General features: G+C 26.9%; 1 protein-coding gene across 1 annotated transcript in view; it reads left to right on the top strand.

Annotated features, from left to right (window-relative positions):
• Positions 1 to 16,180, top strand: part of LOC111614283 (obscurin-like) — a gene marked incomplete at its 5' end in the record, with an annotated part of 69,942 nt that overhangs the window by 16,317 nt on the left and 37,445 nt on the right. The window contains 4 exons of the mRNA XM_023355659.1: positions 5,033 to 5,171; positions 5,632 to 5,804; positions 5,889 to 5,915; positions 12,859 to 13,011. Of these exons, the coding sequence (XP_023211427.1) occupies positions 5,033 to 5,171; positions 5,632 to 5,804; positions 5,889 to 5,915; positions 12,859 to 13,011 (492 nt within the window). The remainder of the gene's footprint in view (positions 1 to 5,032; positions 5,172 to 5,631; positions 5,805 to 5,888; positions 5,916 to 12,858; positions 13,012 to 16,180) is intronic.

Raw genomic sequence — 16,180 nt, 5'->3', positions numbered from 1 at the left:
TATCTTAATTATCTCGTCCTGTTGAATTTCTGGTCTTGTCTTGGTTCCCATATATTTTTTACCAACATTTTTCTGATAATTCTCTGAGAATTTATTGTAATATTTAAGCCAAACATTGTATTCAACTCTAGTCTGTGTATTCTATCTTAACTTTCTTTTACGAAAATTGTTAATTATTTTCCAGAAGACTCTCGAATCTTTAGCTTCTGATAATTTCTTGCTGATTTTTGAAAAGAATAATTTTTTCTTAGCTTTGATTAAATTGTTATACATTTTTTTATACTTTAGATAATTCATTAGTGCTTTACTGGTGTTTGTTCTTCTAAAGACTTGTAAACTCTTTTGTTTTTTAATTTTGTAGTCATAACACGTGCTATTATACCATTCACATTTAAATATTTTTCTATTTTGTTGTGTACAATTCTTGTATCTATATTCCTCTAGTTTAGTTATAATATTCAGGTAATTTTCTATTGGTTCATTTTCTTTTTCCAAGGTTAACATCTCCTCAATCATATATTCAAACTCATTTAACAATTTTCGTTTATTATATGACGGTCTTAATTCTAGATTAATAGAATAATTCTGTTCACAATTATATGTCTTATTACTTATTTTTGATATTTTATTAACTCCAACTGAACTGGAAAGTGATCTGCAAGGTCGTTGTCTAGAACGTTTAAACAATTACAACAATTTATCACTTCTTCTGAACAAATAATATAATCCACTATGGATTTCCCACTTGGGGAAACAAAAGTAATTTCTGCAGGGGTATCACCCCTCATCCTGCCATTCAGAATTATTAGTTGGTTATTGTTAATAAAATCTAGAAGTATTTTTCCTCCTGTGTTTAACACTTTATCTTTAGATAATCTGTTATTGACTAAGTTATCAAATGTCTGTAGAATATGGTATCGGTAACTTCGCCAATACGTGCATTTAGATCACCTCCTATTATCCACATTTGAGTGAGGTTGGACCATCTATCCAAAACTTTTTGCACCTCATTTAGAATTGGTTTCTTCTCCATAGAAGGTGGTATATATATTCCTATTACTCCCAAATATGTATAAGACCATCTCATTTTTATATTGTTATCTAATTTTATTATAACAGCAATAGCATAATCTGTTATATATTGTAGAAATATTTCACCTAATTTTTTCTTTATCAATAACAGAATTCCACATGATGCACGTCCAAACTTATTTTTGCGTTGAGCATTACTAATTATTACGTTATTGTCTTTTTCTAGATATTTTATTTCCATTTCACTTAATTTTATAATCCAGGTTTCTAAGAATCCAATAATTTCGTTTGACTCCAGAAATTTTCTCATCGAGGTTTTGAATATTTTTCCTCTTAATCCTTGAATATTCCAAAAACTTATCATCACATTATTTTTTTCTTTTTTTGGAATTTCTACCTTTTTCTCCTTCAGTTCATTATCTATAACTATCCGCTTATCTCCACTCGTTTTTCTATATTTATTTTCCATATTTTTAGCCAATCTCCTTTTTCCTGCGTTGTTTTTAAATTTTGGTTTATTTTAACTGATCTTGTATTATATTTGTCTCTAAAAAATGATTTAACTGAATTATTTCTCTATTATTCAAATCATAAGTATACATTATATTATTTTTTAAAAAATAGTCATCTCTAATTTTTATCCTGTTGTCATTCGATTTCTCTAGTTTGATCGTTATTAATAATAATTTTTTCCTAATCATAGATCTATAAGTCCGTTGATATTATTATTTTTTTACTTTCGTCCGTCATTTTCGGTCTTGTGCTGCAAAATTTACTAAGTATTAAATTTCNCAAATGAATCATATAACTGTTGTATGTTAAATAATTATTATAATTGCTTTATTTAAAATAACTAGTATATAGAAGAAAAGTTTTAAAAACTTATAAAATTCAAATTTCATTTCACAGATAAAATTCTTTTACAAGATTAAAATTTTTCGTAGTGTATATTTGTTGTGAAAGAGTTGTTAGTTATCATAAACAAGGCAAATTTCTGTACATCCAATTTTTGGAAGATGATCAATAATGAATTTTAGAATAATGACTATTTTTGAAGTGATCAATAAATAAACTTGAAATTTTTCATTCTTCAATTAAATTCTTTTACAGGATCAGAATATTCAAATTATAATGATTTTTAACTTTTTTGTTTTCCTTTATTTTAGGGGAACCCAAGGTATTATATATCATGCAGTTGAAAGAAATAGTGGAAAAAGTTTTGCAGCAAAAATGATGCATGGAACTGGTAAGATTAGAAGTTTTATTGATGCTGAAATGGATATTATGAATCATCTTTCTCATCCAAGATTAGTACGTTTATGGGATGCATTTGAAAGTAAATCAGCTCTTACACTCATCACTGACTTGTATCCTTTGAACTAACTACGTTGTAAATGCATACTTTCTAAAACCATTTAAAAGCTTTTGTATAAATACAAATGAAAATAAGAAACATTTAGTTATTAACTAATTGAATAATCGAAGATGTTTAATTTAGTGGTTTTTAACTTAGTTTTTTATGATATCTCAGAATGTCACAACAAACTTTTAGAGGTGTCACAAGATTCCCTGATATCCACTAGAGTAGAAGTTCTTTATTTACAGGAGATACAATTTGCAAAACTGTTGCAAATATGGAAAGGAAAAATAGGTTTAAAAAATAAGGTTGTGGGATTGAAAAGATATGTGATTAGAAAACAAAAACATGTTTTTACACAAAGAAATTTAGCTAATGCATTTCTGTCTTTTTTTTTTTTTTTAATGTATCTTTTACTTTTTTCATAAATGAACATAGCCATAGCAGCTGAATTTTTTCTTCATAATCAATCCAGCAATTTGAATTTTTTTTCATGGTACTGTACAATCAAATCCACTTAAGAAAGCATCCTTGAGATTGCTACATTATGCTTCTTTATATGGACTGCTCCCTTATCCAAAGTAACAAAATCATCTAGGAGATTGTTAATGGCATTTGATTCTCTCCACTTTTTCATGTCTTAGGAGCTCTATAATATACAGTCGACCCCCCCTATAACACAGTAGATACGTTCCACTTTAAAAGAATTTCAAGTTGTAGGAATCCTTAAATACATGAGCCAATCACAGCCCGGACATGTGCAGTTTACGGACTATGGCTGTTTGAAAGGTTTTCTTCCATAAAATTAATCGATTCTAGACTAATTTGACTCAACATTTCCAAAACACGTATAATTTTTTGGGAATAATCTGTATAAACTATGCTATAAACAAAAAATTGTAGGATTACTTACCGAGTGTGCACCATTCAATGATGCCATTGCTTAAGCTTATTTTCGTCGCAGAACAGTGCACTAAATGGCGGGCACGTTTTCTGATAAGTTATTTTTCTGCAAAAAATTCGTTGAACTTTGGAGACATCATTAATAGAAATAATTTTTATGGCTGTTGAATAAGAAATGTTTTTTTCACAAGAAATGTATAAAATTACAGTACTGTATTGTACTGTAGTTAGACTTACAGTACCTAATTTATATACTGTAAAGACAACAGTAAACTCAACACCACCTAAACTCTCTGTAGTGTGTAAGTAGTTTGGCTGCTTGTCCACTATTGGTCCATATTCGACCAATCCTGTTGCAACACAAGTCGGTGATGACGTTTTACCGCATTTTACGAGTCTCCTTTAGTGTCTTTATACGAATACGTTCGCAATTTTTTCACTGCAATATACGAATCCGCATTATATGAATCCGTGTTATAGGGGGGTCAACTGTACTTATAATATATTTGAAAATGTTAAAATTCATTAACACATAATTTTACTTTTTGTTTTCCATTCTTATATCATCATTAGTGGATCTAGGAAAACCTGAGCTCAAAAATTAAACATTCAAATATTTTAATAATTAGTAAGATCCTTTTATTGTATTAACATATGCTTGATGACTGTATTGCAGATGGTCTGATAACCATATCTGCATCATAAATATTTTGAAAAAATGCTCAAATAAATTAATTTTAATTTTTTGTCTCAAGTAAGAGGGCTTAAGTCTCTGTAGTACTCTTTGGATCAGCCCCTGTATATCATTAATACTATTGCTCTATCAAATAATCGGTAAATACAGTATATTTTCTTTATATACTTTGGCCAAACTAGTAATTTGCCTGAAATGCATATTGTAAAAAATAAATGTGTTATTGACTAAATCATCTTTCCAAAACCAACAATTATTCATTAAGGTCTCAATAGTAAGTGGTTAAGAATAAATTGAGACTATCCCTTAATCTCAACCACATGCTTATAGTGTTTATAATAATTAATATAAAAATTTCTATTTACATAACAATGCAAGTTAAATATAGATTTTGAAAATTAAATTCACTAAATTTTATCATATTACTTAATTCATTTCATATATTTCATTCAGTTCAATATTTTGTCTAATGTTCAGTTGAACAAAATTGTAGAAGTTATAAAGTAATTCTTTCATAGTTTTGAGAAAACCTATATAAAAGATATTGATATGAATGATCAATGATTAAACTTTGTTCATAAGTAATAAATTTTCATATTTGGGCGTCAATTTTAAAAAACTGTAGACCCATAAATTCCCATTGTCGTCCGTCTGTCAGTCCAACTTTCCTTAATTTTGAGAACAGAGTTGGATAGATAAAATCTGAGACCAGATATGGAAACCTTACGGCTGGAGTCCCCAATTAACTATATAAGAACTTCTGATGCAAACTGAAAGTTACATTATTTCAATTCAAAACTTTTCCCCTAAAAGCAGTTAATAGAGAACTCCATTGCTAATGGAAAAGTATGATGTACAGGGACAAGACACTACAGTACTAATTTGAGATGGAAATCATATATTTTAAATGAAATAAATTAAAAATATGATTAAAACTTGCAGCCCTGCATTGTGATGATGTTTTTCATTTATTTTTTTATTATATTGAAATAATATTTATAAGTAGAATTTCTATTCAAGTAAACTTTTATCTTAACTAAATACAGATGTGGTGGAGGTGAATTGCTAAATAATCTTACCCAAAGAGAAAAACTAACAGAAAGTGATATAGCTCATTACATTAAACAAGTTTTAGAAGGAGTTGAACATATGCATAGCAAATTTATTGGTCATCTTGGACTAACAGTAAGTGTTTTAATTTTGACATGTAATATGATATATGTATATTATCTTAAACTCTAAAATTAGAAGCAATTTTGTAGTGAAATAAAAAATTATGATGCAGATCAAAAAAGTTTTCTGAAATATTCTCTATAAATCCATATATAAACAGAAATATGTTATCATGTAAATTTTAGACTTTAGGAGCTAAAAACATTTCAATAAGTAGTAAAAGGTAATAAGTTCATAAGTCATAAAAATATAGTTAGCTAGTTAATAAAAAATATTTTTTTATTAAATGTAAAAATGTGTTTAAATTTTTTGATAAAACTTCAGCTACTTTCTTATTATTTTAAAACAAAAGAAAAATCTTGAATTTTGAAATTAATTTATTTTAAATATTTACAGTTATAATTATTGAAAAGAAAAAAAGATAGAATTAAATTTTTTAATTTACAAATTGTAAATAATATTTAAAATTTAGATAGGTGATTTACTTATAACTCGAGTGAACAGTGACAATTTAAGAATATGTGACTTTGGTTTGGCTACTCGTCTTAATCCTGGCAGAGAATTTATTCAATTATATGGTCATCCAGAATATGTAGCTCCTGAAATAGCAAACAAACAGCCAGTATCATTAGCTTCAGATATGTGGTATGTTTAAAATATTTATTTATTTTCATTAATATTTGTTAAATAAATTTAATTAATTATAATATATCTAAATTATTTTTTTAGGAGCATTGGAATTATTACATATTTACTGTAAGTCATTTATGTTTATTTTTTATTATTATAAGTCTTTATATTGGAACTCCTACAATTCAATTCTCTAATCTTTGATTATCTCAAAAATTTGATAGATATAAATATTTATACATTAATAGTGAGAGCTATAATGCTTTTTCAAGTTTTTTCATTGAATATATTTATTGTATAGTGGCTGTTCACTGGTATAAAAGGAACTAATACAAAAAGAGAAGAAAGTAAATACACAGTGAACTCCTTATAGTGCAATATCTATAATATGTGTTTCTAACTTTTTGGCTATTTCACCATTATTCCACACTTACAGTTCATACATAACACATGTGGTTTGAATAATGCAGATTCCTGTAACACAGAACATAAATTCTGTGTTGTATAGGAGCTGCTGTATACTGTAAGTAAATTTTTTTATTCAATGGCAAGAAAACAAAAGTTAATTAAGATGATAGGCAATGAACAAATAAGCAAAATAGAGTAAAGTAAAATTGTAATCACCAATACAAAGGTTTGTAACATAGAGATAAATTTTACTAAACTGCACAATAGACTACATTAGAACAAATGGCACCATCATACTACACCACAAAGATTAACTGAAAACAAAAGGAAGAAAAAAAGTGAGATATTTCTTTCTTTTTAAGTTCTTGGTCATGCTACAATTAATTGCAAATGGAAGTAAAACAAAAGAAACAGGAAAAAATGGAGTGTTTGAGATAATACTTTCTAAAATGTGGAGGATTGAGGTACATGACAGTTCATGTTATACAGAAATGTAATTTCTGTTAACAATTTTCTGCAGAGTGTATACCACTGCAGGTTATTTGCAGGATAATCTGATAATTAAAAATAACATATAAAGTATGGTTGTCATAGTAATCTGATATTATCTGTATATTTTTATTTAAGATGAATTGAGGAATATTGAAATTTGCCTGTAAATCTGTCAGAAATCAATATGCATTGTTTAATTATTTCAGGTAGAGATATGGCTAAAGTATTATGAAAATTATTGAATCTTAGGAGTTACCTTTATAACTATAATTTTAAATAATATATTGAATGTCTTTGATAAAATTTTATTACAATAATTATTTTTTAAATTTGAAATTAAATCTGTAAAAGTGATATTTTCATTTTATATCACTATATATTATATATTATGTAGTATTATCTGATGAAGCAAAAGTTTTGTAATATCTCTTACATCTTTTAATGAAATTAAACATGAATAAAGGTGCATTTGCATTAGTAATCCAAACTACTTTAATATCCTATCTCAGTTTTTCTTTCCATCTTTTAAAAAATCAGCATTCATATAAAATTATAATTAAAAAATTTTGAAGTTTCTTTGAACTTTTAGAATTATTCCTTTTTATTGTTATTTTTAATAAAAATAAACTGATTTTATTTTTAAACATTTTTTAACTTTTTTAAGCATGGAAAGCAACTTTTGAAAACATTATTATTAATGCTTTCAAAAGTTATTTTTCATCTTCAGAAAACAAATATTTTTATATTTTTTATATTTAATATATTATATGTAGAAGAAACAATAATTATTATTTTTTTTTTTTTAAGTAAGTAATCTTTATTGGCGTAGAAGGCTTTCGCCTGTTACAAAGGCATTTTATTTTGATGAAACGCATATTAATATCTCATATAATAATTTTTTAACAATATTAGTATTTACCATATACTTATCTATATAATTATATTAATATTTTGTCATAATTATTATTTAATTAGTTGTTTAACATAGTTATATATCATATAAATCGTGTTAATATCAGCTCTATCTAATGTCTTGTACATTTCCAGCTCACTAGTACATTTAGCCAGTGGTTCAATCTGGAGTCTTTGTAGTTTATCCTTTTCGTTACAATTTTCACATAAAATATGAATTTTAGATAAATTTTTTGTACAATTTGGACATTTAGATTGGGTATAATCTATATATTTGTCATTTATAATTATTCCATTTTTATTTAACCTAATCTGCATAAAAAACTTTTTAATATTGAAAGCTATATTTGTCAATATATAGTTGTTATTTACTGGATAATTTAGAATTGTTGTATACCAGCTTGTATTTTCTCGTTTTTGTATATCTTCAACGTCTTGGATAATAGAGTATTCCATAACTCTGTGTATTATTTCTTTACTATACTGCTCCATATCATACGTATGATCCATAAACAGTTTAATAGAAAATCCATATTTATTTACTATCTTCGATAACTGAATTATCCAACTTCGTCTTAAGTCCGTTTCCCTTGATTTGTGATATAGTAAGAACAGCAATTTTGTTGTTATATCTTCAGCCTTAATAATTTTGAGTAAAAACTTTAAATATCTTTTTATTAGTATAGTATTTATTCTGAATCTATTTGTTTCTAATCTTAAGGCACTACCCGGGATATTATATTCTAGCTGGAATATCTTACGTATGAATATATTCTGTATTTTCTCAAAGTCATTAAATTTTTCCATGCTCCAAATTGGGGCAGCATATCCCATTGAGTTCATCACAATCGAATTAAAAAGCTGAAAATGTATACGTATGTTCTTTATTTTTGCCTTGCAGAATAGACCAATTAAATTATTTATTGCAATTTTTGCTTTACTTAGTGAATTTTTATAATGTTTTTCGAACGAGAGATTAGGTGTGAATGTAACTCCTAAAAATTTAATTTCCTTCACTATCTTCACTTCTTCTTTATTAATGAAGAAAGACATGTGCTTTTTGGATACGTTACTTCCATTTCTAAATATCATAATTGTTGATTTTTTGGAATTTATTTTAACTCTTAGCTTTTCTAAATACTCACAGATTTGTTGGATTTTTCTACGGAGAGCAGCTGCTGTAGGAGCTATCAACACAATGTCATCGGCATACGATATAGTATGTATTATCTGATTTTCAATTTGAAACCCATCTTCATCTCTTTTAAAGCATTCATTTAGATCAAATAGGTAAAAATTGAAAAGATATGGGGATAACGGATCACCTTGTAGTAAACCTCTGTAAGTAATGAATGGTGTCCAGATATTAGTATCCTGTTTGATAATTGTTTTGTATTTTCCGAATAACAATCCTATCATATTTATCAAGAGTTCTTTTGCCTTGTATCTCTTCATTTTACTCTGTAGATCGGTAATACTAATCATATCGTATGCTTTTTCAAGATCCAAAAACAGGGCAAACACTTTATGTCTTTTTTTGAGCAACTGGATTTGAATTAATGACAGCAATACAAAGAGGGCTGTCTGAGTACCTCCCCCTTCTACAAATGCAAATTGTGTATTATTTCTATAATTATTCGCCGCTGTCCAGTAATTAAATTTGTCAGCTAATACTCCAGTAAATACTTTACGTAGACAGGACAGAAGGGCTATTGGTCTGTAATTGGTTGGTTCTTGTTTGTTCCCTTGTTTAAATATCATAGTAAAAATAACTTCGTTCCATTTTTCCGGTATTATACTATTACTATAGAATTGATTAAATTGTCTAGTTAAATATCTTATGATTTCTATTGGCAACATTTTAATGATTGAATTTGGTATTATGTCCGATCCTGGAGTTGATTTGTCTTTAAGATTTTTGATACAATCCTGTACTTCTTCTATCTTGATTATCTCATCTTGCTGAATTTCTGGTCTTGTTTTAGTTCCTATATATTTTTTACAAACATTTTTCTGATAGTTCTCAGAGAATTTATTGTAGTATTTAAGCCAAATGTTATATTCTACTTTAGTCTGTTTTTCCAATCCTAACTTTCTTTTACGAAAACTATTAATTATTTTCCAGAAAACTCTCGAATCATTAGCTTCTGATAGTTTCTTACTGATTTTTGAAAAATATAATTTTTTCTTGGCTTTAATTAGATTGTTATACATTTTTTTATATTTTAAATAATTCATTAGTGCTTTACTGGTATTTGTTCTTCTAAAGATTTGTAAACACTTTTGTTTTTTAATTTTATAGCCATAACATGTACTATCGTACCATTCACATTTGAATATTTTACCATTTTGTTGTATACAATTTTTGTATCTATATTCCTCTAATTTTGTTATAATACTCCGATAATTTTCTATTGGATCATTTTCTTTTTCCAATGATAACATCTCTCCAATCATATCATCAAATTTATTCAAGATTTTTTGTTTATTATATGATGGTCTTAATTCCAGATTAATAGAATGACTCTGTTCACAATTATATATATTATTACTTATTTTCTCATATATTGTTAACTCTAACTGAATAGGAAAATGATCTGCAATGTCGTTTTCTAGAACCTTCAAATAGTTACAACAATTTATCATTTCTTCTGAGCAGATAATGTAATCTACTATAGATTTCCCACTTGGAGAGACAAAAGTAATTTCTGCAGGGGTGTCACCTCTCATTCTACCATTTAGAATTATTAGTTGGTTATTATCAATAAATTCTAAGAGTGCTCTTCCCCCTGTGTTTAACACTTTATCTTTGGATATTCTCTTATTGACTAAATTTTCAAACGTCTGACAAAATATGGTATCAGTAACTTCACCAATACGTGCATTTAAATCACCACCTATTATCCACATTTGTGTCAGATTAGACCATCTATCCAAGACCTTTTGTACTTCATTTAGAATTGGTTTCTTCTCAATAGAAGGTGGTATATATATTCCTATTACTCCCATATATGTGTATGACCATCTCATTTTTATTTTATTCTCTAGTTTTATTATTACAGCAATAACATGGTCCGTTGTATATTGTAAAAATATTTCACCAAATCTTTTCTTAATTAGTAGTAGAATTCCACCTGATGGACGTCCAAATTTATTTTTTCGTTGAGCATTACTAATTATTATATTATTGTCTTGTTCTAGATATTTTATTTCCATTTCACTAAATTTTATAATCCAGGTTTCTAAAAGTCCAATTATTTCATTTGAATCCAGAAATTCTCTTATTGAGGTTTTAAATAATTTCCCTCTCAGTCCTTGAATATTCCAGAAGTTTATCGTCACTTTATTTTTTACCCTTCTTGGAGTTTCTACTTTTTTCTCATTCAAATCATTTATTTTGACTATTAATTTATCTCCACTCATTTTCTTATTATTATTCTCCATATTATTAGCCAATTTCCTTTTCTTCTGTATTGTTTTTAAATTTTGATTTATTTTTGTTAATCTTGTATTATATTTATCTCTAAAAAATGATTTAACTGAATTATTTCTTTGGTATTCAAATCATATGTATACATTATATTATTTTTTAAAAAATAATCATCTCTAATTTTTATCTTATCATCCGATTTCTCCAGTTTAATCATTTTTAATAATAATTTTCTCCTGATTCTAGATCTATAACATAAGTCCGTTGATATTATTATTTTTTTATTTTCGTCCGTCATTTTCGGTCTTGTAGTCCAAAATTTATTGAGAATTAGATTTCTGTCTTTAACCGATTCGGTCATAACTTTAATTACTTGGTTATTTCTTCTATTTCCTATTTGAATAAGACCTTCGATTTCTATACCATTAAGCTCTAAGTTAACTTTTATAAATTTTTTAAATTCTTCTACATATTCCGAGGTTTTAAATGGAAAATTAAATATAATTAAATTCTTCTTAGTTCTATCGTTTATCATTTTGTCAACTTCAAAATCCACCATACCTTTTAACTTGCTGTACGAGTCTGTTCTTTCTTCTAATAAACGTATTTTTTTACACATATCTTTCATCTCTTCCTTCAGCTTTAAATTTTCTTCGTTCATTTTGTTGATTTCAGCTTTTATGGAACGGATTTCGGAATTCAAACTATCAAATTTATCTTGGATTAATTCATATATCGATTTAAGTGAGTATTCAGGTTCAATAGTCTTTGTTAGTAAATCTTCTTCCGGTTCGAAGAAGTCTTTTATTGTAGCATACTTCGAGATATCAGTAGTACTCTTGGAGTGTTCCTCAATTAAATATTCCTCTTCTGACATTTCGCTTGTCTGATTATTTTCTTCTATATTTCTTGTATGCTCTCTACGTGGTCTCCCTCGTCCCCTTTTTTGCATAACTGCTTGACTTGGTATTGGAGGAGATCGAGGGAAAGGTCCGGGATTTAACTCAATGCCAGCAATCATTAGTACAAAAAAAATTATTATTCGAGTTAATGAAACATTTAAACTACTTATTTCAGTTCTACACTTAATATTCTGTTGTAAAAATTCCATGACTAACGTCGCCATAACAGCTCAGCAAAAAAAGTCACCAACACCTTCCAACAATAATTATTTGCATTCAGTATTTCGTTATGTAGATAAAATGCTTTTTACAAATTGTTGTATTGCTAAGTGAAATATTTATATAAACATATTTTTTTAAGCTATTCATTTTTTTTAAATTTTAAGTTTAATTGTAACTTAAAATTTAAAAAAAAAATGAATAGATTAAAAAAATATGTTTGTTGTATACTTATTTCAATTAATCCCTTATAACTTAAATTATTAAAAAATTTTATTTTTGTCATTGTCAAGCAAAATATTTAAAAGTGAACTTTTTATTCTGTAAATATGTAATCTAAATTTAGCAGAAATGGATTTGTCTTTAAAAAATAATAATTATTATTATTATTATTTTGAATATGAAAACAATTTAGAACATGTAATATACTATAACAAATGTCTTCCTAAAATGGCCTAATTTCATTTTAGATGTTGAAAATTATTTTCTTATTTTTTGTTTGGATAATGCTGCTCTATATTAATGCTTTGTGTAATTTTGAACAAATATTAAATTAGTATAATGCTATGTAATAGTTTATATTAGTAATAAGATTTATTTAATTTTGTTATCATAAAGATTCATTTTATTAAATAAATTAAATGAAGAAAAATTTAACTATTTGTAACAGACGTTTTTACATCGGGTTTTATCTATTATATTTCAGATTAACTGGTTCATCACCATTCCTTGGAGAAAATGACCGAGAAACGTTGAAAAATGTACAACAGGGAAAAGTCAATTTCTTCCATGATAATTATGTAGTATTATCTGATGAAGCAAAAGATTTTGTTTCAAAATTATTAGTAGTTGATCCAAGGTAATTTAAAAATTTCAAATTATAAATTTTAATTAAAAAATAATGATATTAACATTTATTGCATTAAAATTATTCAAGAAATAAACCAATTTTCTATAAAAATAATGAAATATAAATAACAAATAGTCAAATAAAAATACTTGATAAATAAATAAAGAACAATTTTGAAAAAGATTTGAAAATTGTTCTGAGAAGCAACAAACATGTGAAACATAAATCTCCATATATAACTTCTTAACTACACAACACACTGGGATGAATATAAAATATGACTCACATCAACAATTAACATTTGAGTAACAAACGTTTCTGTAACCCCTTCTGGACTTTTTTCAATTAAAACAGGCTGGCAGTTAACATTCGAATGTAAAATTGAATGGTAAGAGATTTCGAATACCGTATGCACATGTGTTTCTCGTAAGATGTTTAAATAAGATTGAACAATAGGATGAGTTTGAATGCAGAGAACCTCTGCTCATGCGTTCCCCTTTGTAGTACCGTAGCGTACCGAAATACGTTAGCGTGGAGATTAAGAATAGAAAAGACAGCACAAATTGACAAAACACTGAACAGATTTAATTTCACGAAGATACACATCTGAGGTTCACACACGATTTTTGTTTCGCGATGGGGCTCTCATCACCCCTTTGATCTGGACACAAGAATACGACGGAGTGATCTAACATAAAATGCCGACGCGACAATTAGGAATCGCTGCAATCACACATAAATTGCCCGACGCGACAATTAGGCTTAGTACTTTATAACTTGATAATTGGACTATTCTTACATGGCAGATGATCTTGATACCTGCTGAAAGTCTCTCCTTTAGTACACAATTGTCCTCCTTTCACATGGTTCTTTCTTCTTTGTTCTTCACCTTCTTCCTCTGCCAACGACCCGACACGAACCCAGGTGAAACGAAGAAAGGTCCTCTTAGCACGTGGTCTTTCTTTTTTATAACCTGCGCCATGTCCTGACGAGGGAACATACGTCATGGCAGGGGAGCCAATCACAGGCTCGCACTACCACACCTCAAGAAGTGGTACGAACTTACGGAAAAANATTGGAACTCCTACAATTCAATTCTCTAATCTTTGATTATCTCAAAAATTTGATAGATATAAATATTTATACATTAATAGTGAGAGCTATAATGCTTTTTCAAGTTTTTTCATTGAATATATTTATTGTATAGTGGCTGTTCACTGGTATAAAAGGAACTAATACAAAAAGAGAAGAAAGTAAATACACAGTGAACTCCTTATAGTGCAATATCTATAATATGTGTTTCTAACTTTTTGGCTATTTCACCATTATTCCACACTTACAGTTCATACATAACACATGTGGTTTGAATAATGCAGATTCCTGTAACACAGAACATAAATTCTGTGTTGTATAGGAGCTGCTGTATACTGTAAGTAAATTTTTTTATTCAATGGCAAGAAAACAAAAGTTAATTAAGATGATAGGCAATGAACAAATAAGCAAAATAGAGTAAAGTAAAATTGTAATCACCAATACAAAGGTTTGTAACATAGAGATAAATTTTACTAAACTGCACAATAGACTACATTAGAACAAATGGCACCATCATACTACACCACAAAGATTAACTGAAAACAAAAGGAAGAAAAAAAGTGAGATATTTCTTTCTTTTTAAGTTCTTGGTCATGCTACAATTAATTGCAAATGGAAGTAAAACAAAAGAAACAGGAAAAAATGGAGTGTTTGAGATAATACTTTCTAAAATGTGGAGGATTGAGGTACATGACAGTTCATGTTATACAGAAATGTAATTTCTGTTAACAATTTTCTGCAGAGTGTATACCACTGCAGGTTATTTGCAGGATAATCTGATAATTAAAAATAACATATAAAGTATGGTTGTCATAGTAATCTGATATTATCTGTATATTTTTATTTAAGATGAATTGAGGAATATTGAAATTTGCCTGTAAATCTGTCAGAAATCAATATGCATTGTTTAATTATTTCAGGTAGAGATATGGCTAAAGTATTATGAAAATTATTGAATCTTAGGAGTTACCTTTATAACTATAATTTTAAATAATATATTGAATGTCTTTGATAAAATTTTATTACAATAATTATTTTTTAAATTTGAAATTAAATCTGTAAAAGTGATATTTTCATTTTATATCACTATATATTATATATTATGTAGTATTATCTGATGAAGCAAAAGTTTTGTAATATCTCTTACATCTTTTAATGAAATTAAACATGAATAAAGGTGCATTTGCATTAGTAATCCAAACTACTTTAATATCCTATCTCAGTTTTTCTTTCCATCTTTTAAAAAATCAGCATTCATATAAAATTATAATTAAAAAATTTTGAAGTTTCTTTGAACTTTTAGAATTATTCCTTTTTATTGTTATTTTTAATAAAAATAAACTGATTTTATTTTTAAACATTTTTTAACTTTTTTAAGCATGGAAAGCAACTTTTGAAAACATTATTATTAATGCTTTCAAAAGTTATTTTTCATCTTCAGAAAACAAATATTTTTATATTTTTTATATTTAATATATTATATGTAGAAGAAACAATAATTATTATTTTTTTTTTTTTAAGTAAGTAATCTTTATTGGCGTAGAAGGCTTTCGCCTGTTACAAAGGCATTTTATTTTGATGAAACGCATATTAATATCTCATATAATAATTTTTTAACAATATTAGTATTTACCATATACTTATCTATATAATTATATTAATATTTTGTCATAATTATTATTTAATTAGTTGTTTAACATAGTTATATATCATATAAATCGTGTTAATATCAGCTCTATCTAATGTCTTGTACATTTCCAGCTCACTAGTACATTTAGCCAGTGGTTCAATCTGGAGTCTTTGTAGTTTATCCTTTTCGTTACAATTTTCACATAAAATATGAATTTTAGATAAATTTTTCGTACAATTTGGACATTTAGATTGGGTATAATCTATATATTTGTCATTTATAATTATTCCATTTTTATTTAACCTAATCTGCATAAAAAACTTTTTAATATTGAAAGCTATATTTGTCAATATATAGTTGTTATTTACTGGATAATTTAGAATTGTTGTATACCAGCTTGTATTTTCTCGTTTTTGTATATCTTCAATGTCTTGGATAATAGAGTATTCCATAACT

This window comes from Centruroides sculpturatus, unplaced genomic scaffold, assembly GCF_000671375.1.
Source record: "Centruroides sculpturatus isolate CEXI.00-Female unplaced genomic scaffold, Cexi_2.0 scaffold2049, whole genome shotgun sequence".
Taxonomy (NCBI): Eukaryota; Metazoa; Arthropoda; class Arachnida; order Scorpiones; family Buthidae; genus Centruroides; species Centruroides sculpturatus.
The sequence above is the reverse complement of the archived record's forward strand: the minus strand, read 5'-3'. Positions and strand labels throughout refer to the sequence as shown.